Source organism: Bufo bufo, chromosome 5 (assembly GCF_905171765.1).
Source record: "Bufo bufo chromosome 5, aBufBuf1.1, whole genome shotgun sequence".
Lineage (NCBI taxonomy): Eukaryota > Metazoa > Chordata > Amphibia > Anura > Bufonidae > Bufo > Bufo bufo.
Genome location: NC_053393.1, coordinates 283,780,914 through 283,800,011, shown reverse-complemented (window position 1 = coordinate 283,800,011; position 19,098 = coordinate 283,780,914). Strand labels below are relative to the sequence as shown.

The 19,098-nt window shown below is 44.3% G+C and overlaps 1 protein-coding gene across 1 annotated transcript in view; it reads right to left on the bottom strand.

The window, feature by feature from the left end:
* RECK (reversion inducing cysteine rich protein with kazal motifs) overlaps positions 1 to 19,098 on the bottom strand; it is a 1,014,637-nt gene that overhangs the window by 290,660 nt on the left and 704,879 nt on the right. The window contains exon 17 of the mRNA XM_040433615.1: positions 14,045 to 14,237. Within this exon, the coding sequence (XP_040289549.1) occupies positions 14,045 to 14,237 (193 nt within the window). The remainder of the gene's footprint in view (positions 1 to 14,044; positions 14,238 to 19,098) is intronic.

Below are 19,098 nucleotides of genomic sequence, written 5' to 3'. Positions count from 1 at the left end.
TAGCAAAAACAGGTATATCCTTTTCCAAAGTGCACACCTGGAAACCATGCGTTGTTGCAAATTGATTATCAATGAGATTGACAGCTGCTCCACTATCTACAAAAATCTCACAAACAATGTTCTTGCTGTCTAGCGCCACTCTGGCAGGTAGGAGAAAACGGGAACTACAAGCAAACGGCAAACCTTCAATTTCCGCATCAACCTTGCCAATAGTAGCAAATGGAAAGTTTTTAGAGGTTTTTTTTCTTTTTGTTTTTCTTTTATTACCCTCAGAAAACTCCATGAATCTCCTAGAGGGGCAAACATTAGCCAAATGATTTATACCCCCACAACAGAAACAAACCCTCCTCTGAGAGCTGAATCCTCTACTATCAGAGGCAAGAAAAACCCAGCTGCATGGCCTCCTCCTCAGATGGGATTGAGACAGACTGAGACCCCTGGGCACTGAATGAGACAGCCCCACTGTCCTTGGGCTGAATATGACAGGAAAGAGTAGTCTCCTCTCTCTCTCTAAGAAGCCTGTCAATACGAACAGCTAGAGACATGGCAGACTAACGATGCTGGTCTCTCATGAAAAGCAAATGCATATTTCAATCTTTCCGAAAGACCACGGCAAAATTGACTTCGGAGTGCAGCATCATTCCAACCAGTATCAGCTGCCCATCTTCGAAATTCAGAACACTATTTCTCTGCGGACTGTTTACCCTGGCATAAAAGACGCAGTTTAGATTCAGCCAGAGAAATACGTTCCGGGTCATCATATATCTGCCCCAGGGCTACAAAAAATTCATCCACCGATCGGAGGGGCCGTGCCCCCACCGGCAGCGAAAAGGCCCAAGACTGAGCGTTTTCCCTGAGCAGCGAGATGATGATCCCCACCCTCTGCTCATCATCACCAGAGGAATGGGGACGTAGGTTAAGATGGAGTTTGCAAGTGTATCTAAAGCAAACAAAATTCTCACTACCCCCGGAAAACGTATCCGGAAGTGAGATCTTAGGCTCGGAACAAACTCCATGAACGCCAGCAGAACCGGTCACCTGAAACTGAGACACAGTTTTACGGAGATCTGCTACCTCCAGCGAAAGACCTTGCATGCGGTCAATCAAGGCAGAAACCGGATCCATGCTTAAGACGGTTTGGCAGTTTATAATGTCACGGGTGAAGTTGCAGATAGCTGGAACTTATAAATAAACGACCGACTGGCTTGATCCCAAACTAAGGAGCATATAGGTGAGCCCTTTAAAACACTAAGGCCTCCTTCACAGGGGCGTCATGTTTTTTGCCCGGATAAGATGCGGGTGCGTTGCGGGAAAATGCACGATTTTTGCGCGCCAGTGCAAAACATTGTAATGCGTTTTGCACGCGCGTGAGTAAAATCGGTACAGAAGTTCGGGTTTGGGTTAGGTGTTCTGTAGATTGTATTATTTTCCCTTATAACATGGTTATAAGGGAAAATAATAGCATTCTTAATACAGAATGCATAGTACAATAGGGCTGGAGGGGTTAAAAAAATAAAATAAAAAATTTAACTCACCTTAATCCACTTGTTCGCACAGCCCGGCTTCTCTTCTGTCTTTTTTCTTCAGGACCTGGGTAAAGTACCTGTGTTGACGTCACTGCGCTCATCACATGGTCCATCACATGATCTTTTACTATGGTGATGGATCATGTGACGGGCCATGTGATGAGCGCAGTGACGTCATCACAGGTCCTTTACCCAGGTCCTGAAGAAAGAAGACAGAAGAGAAGCCGGGCTGCGCGAAGTGGATTAAAGGGAGTTAAATTTTTTCTTTTTTTTTTTTTAACCCCTCCAGCCCAATTGTACTATGCATTCTGTATTCAGAATGCTATTATTTTCCCTTATAACCATTTTATAAGGGAAAATAATAAAGATCGGGTCCCCATCCCGATCATCTCCTAGCAACCGTGTGTGAAAATTGAGCACAAAATAGAGCATGCTATGATTTTCACGCAACGCACAAGTGATGCGTTGCATGAACAGCCCCATAGAAATGAATGGGTCCGGATTCAGTGCGGACTCACCCATGTGAAAGGGGCCTAAGAGCTCTCCCTGACTTCTACGCACATGCAAGGGTCTCAATTGTAGACGATTGCATGCTCACGTACCTAAGACTGTGTGACACCTGAAAACCCTATAATAGTGAGGGGACACGACCAATGGCTCCCTGCACTGAATGCGGACGGAGTCAGGGTCAACTAGAATCAAGCCAGCAAGGAAACACAATAAAGTAAAGGACTTATCTGAGCAAACAGCAGCAGCCTCCAGCAATGAACACTTCATCCAGGAAGTAGTATAAACCACAAAGTGAGGCAGTATGGGTGGGAATATAAAGGAAGACGATTAGTCTAAATAAGTGAGACCTGGCAGAAGAAAAGGAGCTGACAAAGTGAAACCAAAACAAAGAACGTCATACAAAAGGTAGAGAAGAATGTCTGTCAGATCTTCTCACAGAACTGGCAGTGACATACCCCTTGTGAAATTGAAAAATGTGGGTGTAAAGCAACTTTTTATGGAAAAAAATGTAATTTTTCATAGCCAAGCGTTTCCTAATTCTGTGAAACGCCCGATGGGTCAAAGTGCTCACTACACACCTTGAAATATTCCTTGAGGGGTGTAGTTTCCAGAATGGGGTGACTTTTTGGGGGTTTCCACTGTCTTCACATGCGACATAGCTCCAAATTACCATTCCAGCTAAATCCGCTCTCCCTACAAAGGGAAAGGGCAGTGGGCAAAATGTTTCTGTCGTAGGCAGCAGAAGAAGGGGGGTGGCAGCAGGAGTCGCAGCAAGAGGCCTGAGCACCCGGTGTCATCTAGCGGTCGTGTCTTAACCAGCAACCCAGCGGTGCTTGAAAAGTTGACTCGGTCTTCAACTTCGTCGCAAGTGACATCAGACACCCCAAGCCAAGAGTCAGTGGTTCCTCTGACACGACGCTTAGTTGGCATGGCCCTGTGCCGCCACCTGTCCTGAACCTTCCTCTGTCATTTTCAGTTCCCTCAGCACGAAAAGTATTATATGCCGTAGGCTCGGCTCCACTTTTCAGCGAGGACGAGCTACTAGAGGACAGTCAGCAGCTACTGCCCAGCCAAGATCTGGAAGAGACATCCGCCGCTTCCTCCGGTAGGCGGGAAAGTAGTGATGATGAGAGTCGCGTAGGAGCAGGTGTCGCGAGCGGTCAGGCTCCTGGCCCTGAGACCGTTGAGGGGGACATCAGTGACATGCAGACAGTAGCGGATGATCATGATGATGTAGTAGCTGATCGCACCTGGGTGGCAACTTGCGCATGAGGCAGCGGCTGACCTGGCAGGGTGGCAGTGAGTCAACAGGGTGGCAGCAGTGGGAGGTCCGGAGCCAAACATGCCCGGGGTAGACCACCCGCTTCACAGTAGCGTAACGGCCTGGAAAGTAGCGGTGCAGGGGTTCACGGAGACAGCAGTAGCAGGCAGACAGCACGGAGCATTGGGGGGAAAATGTCATACCCAGCGGTGGGGCAATTTTTTGTTAGGCCGCCGAATTTGTGGGCAGAAGGTGAAGCGTGGCCAGGTGGCACCACGGCCCTGTGTCAACACATGCAGCATCACCATAAAATGGCCTGAGAGAACCGTGACTCCAATGTGGTGGTCCAGCCTGCCACAGCAACCACTGCGTCACCCAGTGGCACACACCCAATTTAATGCAGTCAAGTCTCCACCACCTCAGCTGAAGGGAGCTGTCTGTCCTTCCCATCATCTGCTGGTCCCGATGTGATTGCCAAGAGACAACAGTATGCGTGCACTCATCCAACAGCGTAGAAGCTAACTGTGCTCTTGGCGAAGTTGCTGGTGCTGCAGTCCCTCCCTTTCCAAGTGGTGGACTCTGCACCTTTCAGAGAACTGATGGCTTGTGCCGAGTCGAGGTGGAGAGGCCCAAGCCGTAATTTCTTTGTGAAAAAGGCAGTACCAGCCCTGCACACATATGTAGAACCTCCACGTTCTCATGCTGTTGGTCCTGCGACAATTTCTGCCTCTGCCTCCTCATCCTCCACTGTGTCCTCAGCCTCCACTGCGAGGACAATTCACAGTGCCCCTCCAGCATACCACATGTGCAGGGCACAGAGGTGTCACGCTGTTCTGCACCTCGTTTGCCTGAGCAAATGGAGTCAGACAGGGGAGGAATTGCTCTGAGACCTTCATCATGAAATTAAATCCTGGCTTTCTCCTCGACAACTCAAAATTGGAACCATGGTGACCGTCAATGGGAAGAACTTGGTGTCAGTGCTGCGTCAAGGAGGGCTGAGCCATGCGCCCTGCATGGAGCACATGTTCAATGTGGTTGTAAAGCTGTTCCTGAAGTCTTCACCCCCATCTGCAAGACATCCTGAAAATGGCCAGGAAACTTTGCATGCACTTCAGCCACTCGTACACCTCAATCACACCTTCCTTGAGCTGCAGCAACACAGGCTCATATGCGACATTTCCACCCATTGGAATTCCACCCTCCATATGTTGGACCAATTATATGAACAGAGAAAGGCCATAAGTGATTTCTTGATGATACAGGTGAACAGATGTATTCCTCTGTGTAACTTCGATGTTAGCCAGTGGCAGCTCATGCGTGACACCTGCCATTTGCTCAATCCCTTTGAGGAGGCCACTTTATTTGTCAGTTGCCAGGACTACGGGATGAACAATATTGTTCCACTGATTCATGTCCTGGAACAGATGCTGCTAAATCTGGCTGGCCAGGGGACAGGAGACATGGCGACTACATCTCATGGCCACAGGAGCCGTGTGGTGGCTGAACTAGAGGAGGACATTCGAGCACCAGCAATGTATAGAGAAATGGGTGGTTTTTCTACACAGGTGACAGGAAAGGAGGAGCAGCCAGAGGAGCTACGGGGAGATGAGGAAGACAAGGTTATTGTTCTGATGGATCAGAGGAAGGGCAAAATAATCTGTGACGTCAACACAAACTTACTGCTGACACCCTCTCCACTCTGTCGTAGGGCTCTACTTGTATAAGCGTTTAATAGAACAGGTTCCGTAGACATCTATGTGAAATCAGCTGATGATGGTGTAAAAGGAGTGCGTTTCTTCTTGACGCTAACATCGACCTGTAAGGCTGAGTTCATACTTGAGTTATTTGGTCCGTTTTTGTCCCTTAACTGCCCAAATAAGTGTAGTGTGCAGTGATTCTAAGAGCGACGCCTGTCACCTGCGTGTTATACTGACTCACAGTATTGTTTCAATATCACAGACTCCCTATGAGTGTTACTGTAAGGCACAGTGTTCTACACCACTATACAGTCTCTCTGCAGCCAGGGAATAGCTGTTTTTTTTTACGTGATTCGCAGCAAATGGACCGAATCTAATTTTTAAGAAATTCGCTCATCTCTAATCATATTGAACACTGACCTGTTCAGACTCTACTTTCCTTCTCTTAACTTCTCCCCGCTTAGAAAGTCTGCTAGGTGATTTTCTTTTCCCTTCAGATGGACTGTTGACCGGGATTTTTGATTTCTTTCTCCCAGGCCAAGACCCTGTGAGATACTGCAGCCAGAGAATGACTTCTGTTCCTCCCTGTTTGTTGATATATGCTACTGTAGTAGTATTGTCTGAAAGGATCTTTAAGTGCGTGTTTTGAATGGAGGTGGAAAATGCTTTTAGGGCTTGCCAAACCGCGGAAAGCTCCCTTAGGTTTGAGGATGCCTGGGAGAAATGCTCTTGTCAGGCTCCCTGGGCTACCAGATCTCCTAGATGGGCTCCCCATCCTTGTCTGCTTGCATCTGTGGATTTGACTACTTTTTCTGATTGACGCCATTCTACTCCCTGCGATAGATTTTTTTGGGAACACCACTAACTTAAAGACTGCATCACCTTTGATTGGAGTCCAAGAGTATCCCCAGGAACACATTCTTTTGAGTTGGGCAGAGATCCGATTTCTGCGTATTGACTATCCACCTCAATCTAAATAGGGTCTTTTGTACTTCCTATAATTGCTGAACCAAGATACTTTCTGTTAGTGCTGCTATCAGGAAGTCATCCAGATATGGAGTGAATAGAATCTTTGATAGGTGAAGATAGCCAGAGACCTCTGCCATCACCTTCATGAACACTCGCGGGGCTGAACAAAGGCCGAAGGAGAGTACCTGCAATTGAAAGTGTTGCAGACTTCCCTGAAACCAGACCGCCATTCTCAAATATTTTTGGAATTGTTTGTGTTTGGAATATGATAATAGGCGTCTGTTACGGTAAGTCTATGGTTGCCATAAAACAATCTTTTGTCAGTAGGTTGATTGTTAATTTCACGGTTTCCATTTTGAATCATTTGTATATTATGTATTTGTTGAGGGCCTTGAAGTTTATAATCGCCCTAAAAGTATATATATATATTTTTTTAACAAGAACATTGACAAATAAAATCCCTTTTTTCTTTCTTGTACAGGAACTGGAATTATTGCCTTTTTCTCGATTTAAGAGAGCTATCTGAAGCTCCAATGCCCCCTGATTGTATATGGACAATCTGTCCAGAGGAATACTTTGGAATTCTAGCTGGAGATCTGATCTGATTACTGATAATACCCAGGGAGACGCCTGAATGTCCTCCCAGGCTTTTGCATAATTCCTCAGTCTTCCTCCTACTGGACATCTGGCATCATTGCGTGGAAGGTCTAGCGGTCTAGCAAGGTTTAAAGAGGAATCCTCTGCCCATTCCCTTAGAAGCCCGCCACGAAGAGTTTGTGTCTTTTTTCTTGTTACGAAACTTAGTATTTTCTCTGATGAAAAAACTTAGATTGAGAAGGAAAGCCCTTCTTCCTGTCAGAAGCTTTCTCCAGAATGTCATTAAGTGTAGTTCCAAATAGCCTATCGCCTTCACAGGGAATTGAGCAAAGACGATTTTTGGAAGCCGCATCGCCCGAACACGATCTTAGCCAAATTGCCCTTCTAGAGGCGTTTGATAAGGCTGCTGTTCTTGAGGATAGTTTCACAATATCCGCTGAAGCATCCGACAAAAAATTTGAGGCTTGTTTTAACACAGGGATAGAGGATCCTCCCTAGGGGTACCAGATTCCAAGTGTTCCTCAAGTTGGGACAGCCACAATGATAGAGTTCTAGCTGTGTAAGTAGCTGCAATCCCAGGACGAAGGGTGGCAGTAGAGACTTACCAAGTTTTTTTTTTTTAAGTAGGGACTCGCATTTTTTGTCCATAGGATCTTTAAGTAGACCTAAATCCTCAAATGGCAAAGAGGATTTCTTTGAAATCCTTGCCACGGGAGCATCTACCCTAGGGGCCTTATCCCAACTAGAACAATCCTCTTCCCTAAACAGATATTTTTTTCAAAAATTCTGGACGATGACTGTCTCTCTTCAGGATCCTTCCACTCATTCTGGATTAGTTTCGTAATTGTATCATGGACAAGGAATACTCTTTTTTTTCCTATCTGCCAACCCCAGAAACATTTGATCCTGAACTGACAGTGGTTGTTTTGATTCTTCCAAATTAATTGTGGCGCTAATATTTTTCAAAAGAGCCTCAGTTTCTTCTACAGAGCAAAGGGGTCGACTTGATGTATCTTCAGAAACAGATATTGATGATAGCTCGCCTTCATCCATATCTGAATTCCGATCTTTGACCAGAGGAGCTACAGCCCTGGTTGTAGAAGGTTTTAGCGAAATTATCTCCATTTTAGCTTCTATGGCCGCCCCAACTTCTTTTATTAAAGATCTAAGATTCTCCACCAGGGACGGAGACTCTTCAGAGAACACTTTTTCCGTGCATTTAGTACATAATGCTTTTTTTTTAGAAAACATAGAGAGAGTCCTTTTACAAAATGGACATCTCCTTTTCTGTGACGGCTCCCCCGCAGCTAGTGGCGTCGCTAGAGGGGGGCGAGGGGGGGCAATCGCCCCCCCTATGTTGTTCTGTGCCCCCCCGGTTGCCCCCCCGCTGATTCCCCTAGGTGAATACTATCTAATGAGCGCTTCCATTATGGAAGCGCTCATTAGAACCGAAGGACCAGGAAGTGGTGAACGCTCTGTACTCCCCACTTCCTGGTCCTCGGCTGTCGGCTGTGCGCGCCAGTTTAGAGCACAGTCGACTGAGGAGGGAGAAAATTGCAGGCGGCTTCCGTCCAGGAGCAGGACAGGTAAGTGTTTTTTTTATTTTGTAAAAAATTTGGCTGCTGGGGGCATAATGGGGGCTAATTGGAGCCATATGGGGGCTAATTGGAGGCATATGGGGGCTAATAGGAGGCATATGGGGGCTAATTGGAGGCATATGGGGCTAATTGGAGGCATATGGGGCTAATTGGAGGCATATGGGGGCTAATTGGAGGCATATGGGGGCTAATTGGAGGCATATGGGGGCTAATTGGAGGCATATGGGGGCTAATTGGAGGCATATGGGGGCTAATTATGCATAATGGGGGCTAATTAGAGACACAATAGGGGCTAATTAGACTATTAGAGGCATATGGGGGCTAATGAGGCATATGGGGGCTAATAAGAGGCATAATGTGGGCTAATAAGAGGCATAATGGCTTATAATGGGGGCTAATGAGGCATAATGGGGGCTAATAAGAGGAATAATGGGGTCTAATGAGGCATAAGGGCTTATAATGGGGGCTAATGAGGCATAAGGGCTGATATGGGGGTAATAAGAGGCATAAAGGGGGCTAATAAGAGGAATAATGGGGGCTAATGAGGCATAAGGGCTTATAATGGGGGCTAATGAGGCATAAGGGCTGATATGAGAGGCATAATGAGGGCTAATGAGAGGCATAATGTGTCATCAACAGATGCCCCCATAACAGTGTGTCTTCCACAGATCCACCATAACAGTGCGCCTGCGGAAGCAAGCAGAGGACGGCACAGGAGACGACTGAATAGCTTCTTTTGTAAGTAAATTGTTTTATTATAAATGTATCCCTGCATACCGCAATTCTCTCGTATTTTGTAATATTATTTATATATACTTATTTTGTTTTTGCCCCCCCCATTTTTGACTGTGGTATCTTTGTGCCCCCCCTATATATTGTTCCTAGAGTCGCCACTGCCCGCAGTCTTTGAATCCTCTTTGCCCTAAAAAAAGGGAAAAGAGGGACTTACAATTAGAGGGAGTAAGAAGATGAGAGCCGTCACCAAAAGGGAGCCTGCACCAGGACACAAAGTGCTTTTAAGGATCACGCCAAAAAATCCCCCAAGGGGATGAAAAAAGATCTTCAGGAAGGAGGCTTACCAGGCTAGAGAGCGTGGAAGGGTCAGTGGTTTTGCGGGCGGACTCGGTTTTACTTTGCAGTGACATGCCGGACACGGCATGCCGGACACGGCATGCCGCTTCTCTTGCATCCTCACTTCCTGGTTATAGAGGGACTGACGTTAGACGTCACGCCGCACTGCATGCAGCATGATGATGTCATGACGCCTCCGTCCCCCGTCTTCCGCCCACAGTACGGAGTACTCCCCGGCCCTGGGTACGCCCCTTCCAACCACCGCCTGTATGATTCTCTTATGCAGAAGAGAATCTTGGTGTTCGGGGCTGCCGGTCACATGCCAGACTAATTCCCAGAGGAGGGAAGAGCCCAGGAAGCTGCTCCAGGAACCCTCCTCCTGCAACTGCCCTCCCGAAAAAAGCAGGGTAACAAACCATAAAGGCAGTGCGTCGTTCCATGTGCTGGATCTCCTGCTTCCCAAGGGACAAGGCTTCTATATCCAGTTCTAGGTTATTAACTGACATAGGTAAGGGGGAGGAGGCTTTTATGTGCTGAATTTTAGTTGTTCCCTGTCCCTGAGGAGGCGGGATATCCCTCCAGGTGTGCTGTTGTGGAGGTGTGGGGAAAAAAGTTATTTCTAGATCTGTATATATATATATATATATATATATATATAAATATATATATATATACACTATTGCAGTCAAAGCAGCACTATCTATGTGGTAATGGACGGAGTGACAGCAGTTTAGATGGGATCAACCATCTGCCAGTTAAACCTCATTCACACGTTTATGTCCGTGCTCAAATACGTCAAAATGTGGTCAGTGATGCATCCGTGAAGATGTCAATGAAGGATCCGTGTTAGGGCTGTGTCAGTTTTTTGCTGTCCGTGGGTCATCCGCGTTTCACTGACACTGCATAGCTGAAAAATAATTTTAGAAGCATCTCATCCTAATCATCCATGAAACACGGATGGCATCCTGCACACATGCGTGGAACACTGACGTGTGAATGAGGCTTTAGAGAACAAAAAGAAGCCGCACTATATCCAATTTCAGTAAAGAGAGCAGTGTCCTTTATTCACCCATATAGCTGGTGAATAAAGGACACTACTTTCTTCACTGAAGTTGGATGTACTGCGGCTTCTTTATCTTATATAATATGCCATAGATATCGTGTTAGTGATACTGTTAAGGGCTCATGCACATGACCGTATGAATTTTGCAGTCCGCAAAACAAGGATCCGCCAAAAAATTGATGACAACTGCAAGACACCTCTGTTGCATCCGTTTTTTTTTTTTGTGGATCCATTGCAACAATGTCTGTTCTTGTCCGCAAAACAGACAAGAACAGGACATTTTTTTTTTCTTTTTGCAAAACGGACATGTGGACATACAGACACGGAATGCACACAGTAATTTCAGCTTTTTTTGCTGTCCCATTGTAGTGTATGGTTCCGCATAGGGGCCACCAAAAAAATTAAAAACAGACACAGACAAAAAATATGTTTGTGTGCATGAGTCCTAAGGACCTTTTTAAACAAGCGAGCTCCACGCATTGGACTCTCAGTGTGTGTCAGAGAGAGCACCCGTCCTGACCTCCCAGCACTGCTGTGGTCGCATAGCATTATATTGATTTATGATGCTATGTAACCCTTACATGCTGTCAATGTTACGGTATACAATACATTCCAGAACTGTAAGGCTCACACTTCAGTTAGTTGATCAGGTATTTCCATCAGTTATTGTAAGCCAAAACCAGTAGAGAAGCCTACACAAGAGATAAGGTATAATGGAAAGATCTGCACCTGTTCTGTATTTTTGACCCGCACCTCGGTTTGGTTCAAAATAACTGATGTAAATCACTAACCAAATAATGAAAGTGTGAGTCTGGGGTAAAATAAAAAAAGTTTAAAAGTCACATAGTTCTATTTAGCGCTACCGATATGAAATTATCTTTAAATTCTTCCATTTCAATGATAACAGTCAATGGTCCCCAAATTCTTTCCTGGATTACTACCAGTTATATAAAATTAGACAACTTATAAATAATCTGTCTGAAAATGTATCAGTTGATGAGTCACTTTCAAGCAATTCCTTCCATCAAAGCGGGCCAGATATGGCATAAAACTTTACAAATTTTGAGGTTACAGGTTACACTTCTGCATTTCGCGTGTACCAAGGGAGGGACAGTGAATTAAACCCCTAAGGATGCCCAGCTGGTTTAGGAACAAATGCAAAAGTCGTCTGGGAACTAATGGGTCCACTGTTACAAAAGGGGTACAAATTATTTATAGACAATTACTACACAAGCATTTCCCTTTTCCAGAGCCGTCAAGAAGCAAATATGGGAGCATGTGGCACATTCAGGAGAAATCCCAGAGGTTTTACACAATCCCTGCTGGTAAAAAAAAGTACAAACATGAGAATCTGATGCCCTTCGTAGTGGCAACCTGCTGGCACTACGCTACAAGGACAGAAAATATGTACTTATGCTAAGTACGATTCACACAAAAGCCACTGTGCCAGTAAGAGAAAGAGGGTCAACCACCGATAAACAAAAAACTATTTGTATACTAGATTACAATAAATACATGGGGGACACTAACCTGTCTGATCAGGGACTTAAACCATATGAGGTAATGCGTATGTCTGGTATAAAAAGTTATCCATCTATTTGCTACAGATGGCAATATACAACTCCTATATGCTGTACAAAACGTCTGGGGGAACACAAACATTTCTTTGGTATCAATAAATAATTATTGAGAAATTAATGTACCCGGTTAGAGGCCCCACCCTACCACTGGAAGCAGAAGAAATAAGGAGATTAATTGAAAGACACTTTATTGCAGCTATACGCCCAACACTAAACCAAAGACATCCACAAATGAGGTGTAGTGTCTGCACAAAACGAGGCATCAGACGAGACACAAGATACTTTTTCCCTGGCTGCCCTTCTCTGCCACCTCTGTGTATTGGAAACTGCTTTAAAGTGCATCATACACAGGCACACTTTAAAATTTTCTTGCAAAAGAAAAATATGTATAATATTGCTGTTCCCTTTTTGTTTTTTTGTACACATAGGGCTATAGTAGGATTTTTTATGTTTTTTTTTGTAGTTTGAGCTAAATCAGCATCTTAGTTTTTGATGTTTTGTTCCATCTTTCAACAACAGGTGTAAAAAAAATAGAAAAATTTAAATTTTACAATAAACCACTTGTAATGTACACAATTGGGGTGTTTTTTTTGCAGGAGTGTTTCCCGCATTGATATTGGGGTGCTTTTTCGTGATAGCTTGCAGCATATTTGCAGTAATTTGGGCTAAATTAGCAGCAAAGTAAAAAAAAAAAAAATTTTTTTTTTGGTCCATCTTCCAACAAAAAGTGGAAAAGAATGGAAAATGCCAATTTTACAATATACCGCTCATTGAATACTTTGGAATATCTATTTTACTCAGTAGTGTCCTTTTTAGGTGATTTTTAACTTTTTCACTGCATACGGCCACTGCAAAGACAACATGCTGCTATATAATGGCTTATGACTGCAAAAAAGTCGAAAAAGCCCTACTTAAAATCTGGAGTGAAGGTATGATAAAATCTGGAGTGAAGGTATGATAAATCATGGCCAAAGAAAGCAGCGTTAGACCCCCTAGACACAATCAAACAATATAAATTGACTGAATAACTACTATCCTTTATCCCTATGGGACGCGAAAGTAAATAAAATTTATTTAAGGAAACAAGGCCAAACAAGTTCTTACGTAGTACTGACTGTCAAGCAGCAACTGTAGAAACTGCTATACAATAAGAATGAAAACTATGATATAAGCATCACTCATGATGCCACAGCTTGATTAAGGGATTTAGTAACAAACATTATTTTAGTTTCCTAACCCACATAGATAATTATTAATATAAGGCCTCATGCACACGACCGTTGTTTCGGTCCGCATCCAAGCCATTCACTTCAATGGGGCCGCAAAAGATGCGGACAGCACTCCGTGTGCTGTCCGCATCCATGGCTCCGTTCCGCGGCCCCGTTAAAAAAAAAATAACATGTCCTATTCTTGTCCACGCTTTGCGGGCAAGTATAGGCATTTATATTGCCGGCGCCCGTTCCGTTCCGCAAATTGCGGAAGGCACCATGGGCGGCTTCTGTTTTTTGCGGATCCGCGTTTTTCCGACCTCAAAAAACGAAACGGTCGTGTGCATGAGGCCTAAATGACATATATACGCTATAATTAGTATTGTGTTACCGTTACTATAAGTTACAACTGCCTTTGTCGTGGTGACTGTTGGCCTCTAACATTTTGATATTGTAACACACGAACATAATGAAAAATAGACTGACATTTTTGGATTTTATATGCAATGAACTTCAGATTACTACAGTTAAATGTAGGATTCTTTCTTCCCAGTCTAACAATGAAAAATAATATACAGAATTCAGCCAGTACAAACTTAAAGAAGGATAATTTATATTGCTTTTCAGACATGGGGGTGTTCTGCACATGCAATCTGAAGTTGACTGCATTAAAAGCTTTTACATATGTAAAAAGACATGGAACTAGGATCTCGTAAAGTCATTAAAATATATCTGTATGTGAGATTATGAGACAATGCAAACATATAACTGGATGAAGACATGATGGAAGTTGTTTTATGGTAACAAAAGTTCCTTACTTAAGAACTTAAGCATTCGTATCAGTGTCTTTCAGTGATATCCATTGCAGTCTTGGGAGAGAAGAAGTAATATGTAGTCAGAATCAATTAACACAAAAGCCTTTCATGAAAAATGAATAGTACAGCTACTGTAATTATTATCTTACTTGACATGAGCCTTTATAGGACAGTTGTTTTCCCCTCTGATATAGAGTGCAAATATTAGGGTGTTCTGCATTGTCATTGTCGCACACAGGTTCTCTCTTATGCTCACATTTTAACTGTCTCGGGATGCATTCATACTGGGGGCACTGGAACTTTTCAAAGCTGGTGAGGCAAACTTGTCTTTTTGGAATACATCTATATGAAAAAATATTTGTGATTACCTACTTAATAGTCAAAGTAATCAAAGAAAGAAATATGTGTTCAGAAGAAAAGCGAAAAACAACTGTCAGTTTTCCTAGAAAAAAGTATACACCAATTTTATTGATTCCATATTTTTCCCTTCAATGCCTGGATATACTGTACATATTTATATTTCTTAATAACAAGTAATTTCTTAATAACCATTTCTGAGACATATGTGGCAAATACACTACTTATGATCATCGCAAGAATCTGACAAAGCAAGTGTGTCTTGCAGCTTGGGATGCATTTGTGCTAGTAGTGCAGAACTTCCAACATGATGGGGGACTACTGCTGGTTTTTGCAACGGGAAAATATGACCATTCACAAACACAAAAGCAGATGCCTGAAGCACTTTAACAGTACTGGGCCTTGCTCAAGTAAGACTTTTAAACTGAAAAACAAGATTTTTTTAAATTTTGTTATTCCATTACATTTTCATACACTGCTTACTACGCAAACTTTGATGTAGATCAGGTAATTGTTGGAGTAAAACTCGTTTTGTTCAAAATTATTCAATGCTTTCCAAGTGCTTAATTCATTTAGGCATACTTAAATTTTGTGATGTGTTACAATAATTCTGACTTCAGATTTGTAATCCACACACTCGATTTAGTATAGGACAAATGTTTTTTGCCCAGTAGCAGACGAAAAAAAAATTTGCTTGGTGTAATCGAAGTTAACGAAGTGGAATTCAATCTGAATTTAAGGAAAAATTCAATTGGACCTAAAGTTAAATTTCCTTGCACTTTTATGGTAATGAATTGTATCTTTTCTAAAATGGCTGCTGCACGTTAGAAAGAATAAGTAAGAAGTACGGGAATGAGGAATCAACCATAATGCTGTGCAGACAGCCAATCAGCAGACAGCCCCTGTGATGTCACAGCCCTATAAAAACTCTCCCCCTGCCTGGTCTCCGCCATTTTACAGTGAACTTAGTGCAGAGAGAGACATGACAGGCACTAGGGACAGTGATTAGGAAACAATTTATTCACAAAATATTACTATTCAGCAGTTCAGAGACAGCTAAATGATAGTGTAGGAATATAATAGGGAGACTTTATCCACACTATAGGGAAAGAGCAGGGGTAAATAGAAGAGTGTAAAGCTTGGCTAGTAAGAGCTATTTTATTACACCTTGCTGCAATAATTGGGGTTAAAAGTGCTCCTACTGATTTTAGATATTTTATACATAAGTAATTTCATTAATCCTTTATTCTGTTATTGGGGTGAATCTGCGGCCTGATACTACAGATTTTGGGTGTTCACGTTCTTTTATACATAATTAAATCCTCCTTGATTGTGTAATTGGGGTGAAATTGCAGTCTGATACGACAGATTTTGGGGTGCTCATGTTCTTTTATACATAAGTAAATCCGTTAATCCTTAATTGTGTAATTGGGATGAAATTACGACCTGATACTACAGATTTTAGGGTATTTTAATTTTTTTTGTAGAAGTAAATCTGTTAATCCTTTATTGTGTAATTGGGGTAAAGATGGGGTCTGGTACTACAGATTTTGCGGTGTTTACGTTCTTTTATACATCCATTCATCCTTGTTTCGGGGGTGAAATTGTGGCCTGATGCAACAAATTTTAGGGTGTTTACATTCTTTTTCACATAATTTAATTCTTTAATCCACAATTGTGTAATTGGGGTGAAATTGTAACCCGATACAAAATTTTTGGAGTGTTTATGTTCTTTTATACATACGTATATTCATTCATTAATCCCTAAATGTGTAATTGGGGTGAAATTGCGGCCTGACACTACTGTGATTTTACACTTACAGTTACTGTTACAGTACAGTATTCCGACAGACAGGTGCCAGACCCTTTTAAGGGAACGGGCAGTGGCCAAAATGTTTCTGGAGCTGGCAGAAGTAGCACCAGAAGAAGGGGGGGTGGCAGCAGCAGTCGCAGTGAAGGGCCAGAGCTGCCAGTGTCATCCAGCAATCGTGTTTTGAACAGCAACCCAGCTGTCTTTGAAGGGTTGACTCTGTCTACATCATAATTTCAACTGACATCATACACCCCCAGCCAGGAGTTCCTCTGACAACCAGCTTAGTTGGCATGGCCCAGGAACAAGCTCTGTGCCCCAATCTGTCCTGAACCTGCCTCTTTCATTTTCTGTTCCTTCTGCTCGGGAAGTATGGTATGCCATCAGCTCGGCACGCTTTTCAGCAAGGACGAGCTTATTGTGGACAGTCATCAGCTACTGCTCAGCTAAGATGTGGAGGAGAGATCCCCTGCTTCCTCCGGTAGGCGAGCAAGTAGCGACAAAGAATCGCGTGGGAGCAGGCGTTGAGAGCGGTCAGGCACGCGGCCCTGAGACTGGTGAGGTGACGTCAATGACGTGCAGACAGTAGTGTATGATGATGTGGCCAATCGCATGTGGGAGCAGGGAGAAGAATGGGCTTCATCATCACCAGGTAGCTTGCGTGTGAGGCAGTGGCTGAGCCAGCAGGGTGGTAGCGTGGATGTGAGTCAGCAGAGTGGCAGCAGTGAGAGGTCAGAAGTCAAATGTGCCAGGGGTAGACAGTCTGCTTCTAAGGAGCCTACCTGTCTGGAAATAAATAGCGGTGCATGGGTTCACGGAGGCAGGCAGTCAGCACGGAGTGGTGGTGAGGAAAATGCCATGCTCGCAGTTGTGGGAATTTTTCATCAAGCTGTCAGAGGAAGTCAGAGTGGCTATTTGTAGAATCTGTGAGCAGAAGGTAAAGCATAGCCAGGGTGCCAGTGTTGCCCTGCATCAACACATGCAGCATCACCATACAGTGGCCTGGGAAAACCCGCTGCATCACACAGTGGCTGGCACGATTTCTCCAGCAGTCAAGGCTCCACCTACCTCAGCAGAAGGGAGCTGTGTTTCCTTCCCATCATCTACTGGTCCTCATGCTCCTCCTCATCATTCGTTTTATCAGCAATCGATCACCCAAGTGATTGCAAAAAAATATCAGTATGCACGCACTCATCCAACGACTCAGAAGCTAAAGTGCTCCTGGCCAATTTGCTGGTACTACAGTCCCTCTCTTTCCATGTGGTGGACTCTGCACCTTTCAGAGAACTGATGGCTTGTGCTGAGCCACAGTGGAGAGTCCCAAGCCATCATACTTCTCCAAAAAGGCTGTACCAGCCCTGCACAAGTATGTTGAACAGAAGGTGGGCTAGTCCCTTGAGCTGGTGTGTGGAGCCGTAACTACGGTCAAGGACAATATATGTCCTTTACAGCCCACTGGTTAAACATGGTTCCTGCCCAGCCACCCCAGCAACTTGGCCAGGCGACGACACTGACTCCTCCGCGTTCTCAAGTTGTGAGTCCTGCACCAATGTCCTCCTCATCCTCAACCTCCACAGCAGGCACAAATTGGAGTGCTTCTCCAGCATACCACCTATGCAGAGCGCAGCAGTGTCACATTGTTCTGCACCTATTTTGCCTGGGCTAATTGAGTCACACTGGGGAGAAACTGCTCCATTTCAAGAGGAAATGGAATCCTGGCTATCGCCTAACCAACTGATAAACAAAACCATGGTCACCGACAAAAGGAAGAGCATAATGTCGGCGTGCCGTCAAGGAGGGCTGTCCCATGTGTCCTGCATGGAGCACGTCTGTAATCTAGTGGTAAAACAGTTCCTGAAGTCTTCCACCCAACTAAAAGACATCCTGAAAATGGCCAGGAAACTCTGCTTGCACTTCAGCCACTCTTACACTGCAAAACACACCCTCCTTGAGCTGCAAAGGCAGAATAGCATTCCACAACATCGCCTGATATGCATTTCCACCCACTGGAACTTCACCCTCCACATTTTAGACCGACTATATGAGCAGAGGAAGGCTGTAAACTATTTCTTGATGATGCAGGTGGACAGGAGCACTCCCCTGTGTAACTTCGACGTTAGCCAGTGGCAGCTCATGTGTGACATGTGCAGTTTGCTCAGTCCCTTTAGAGGAGGCCACTTTATTTGTCAGTCGCCAGGACTACGCGATGAACAACGTTATTCCACTCCTTCACGTCGGAGCAGATGCTGATAAATCTGGCTTGCCAGAGGACAGGAGATGTGGCACCTGCATCTCATGGCCACCTGAGCCCTGTGGGGGCTGAAATGATGGTGGAGGAGGACATTCATGCATAAGCAATGTATACAGAAATGGGTGGTTTTTCTGCACAAGTAAAAGGAGAGGAGCATGAGGAGCTAGAGGGTGATGAGGAAGACCATGCAGATGACCTCGACACACTGTGGCAGTATACAGTGGAGATGGAGGCAGGGAGTTCATTGCACAAATGGCCAGATGCATGCCGAGTTGCTTGTGTAGTGACAGCCATATTATCATAATTCGGCAGAGGGATGACTACTGGTTCTCCCCTATGTTAGACTCTCGCTAAAGCTCCAAAATGGGGGCTTTTTTCCACTCGCTGAGAGGGAGGATAAACTCAATTACTATCGAGACATCCTATGTCTGGAGTCTCTAACGAGCACTTTTCTTCAATTGCCTACTGAAGAAAGCACCCACCAGCAGCCAAACATGGAGAAGAACCTAAACCAGCAGGTGGTGGCATACTTGTACTGCATCCTGCCACCCCTCGTCCAAGATCCCCTGGACTACTGGGCAGCCAAACTAGATTTGTGGCTGCAACTGGCCGAGTTTGCCCTGGACAAGCTTTCCTGCCCAGCCAGTAGTGTGGAATCAGAATGGGTGTTTAGTGCGACAGTGGGCATAGTTAACACAAAAGAATTTGCCTTTCCACGCAAAATGTTGAGACTGATCTTTGTGAAGATGAATCAGCCATGGATCAGCCAGGATTTTCACATGCCA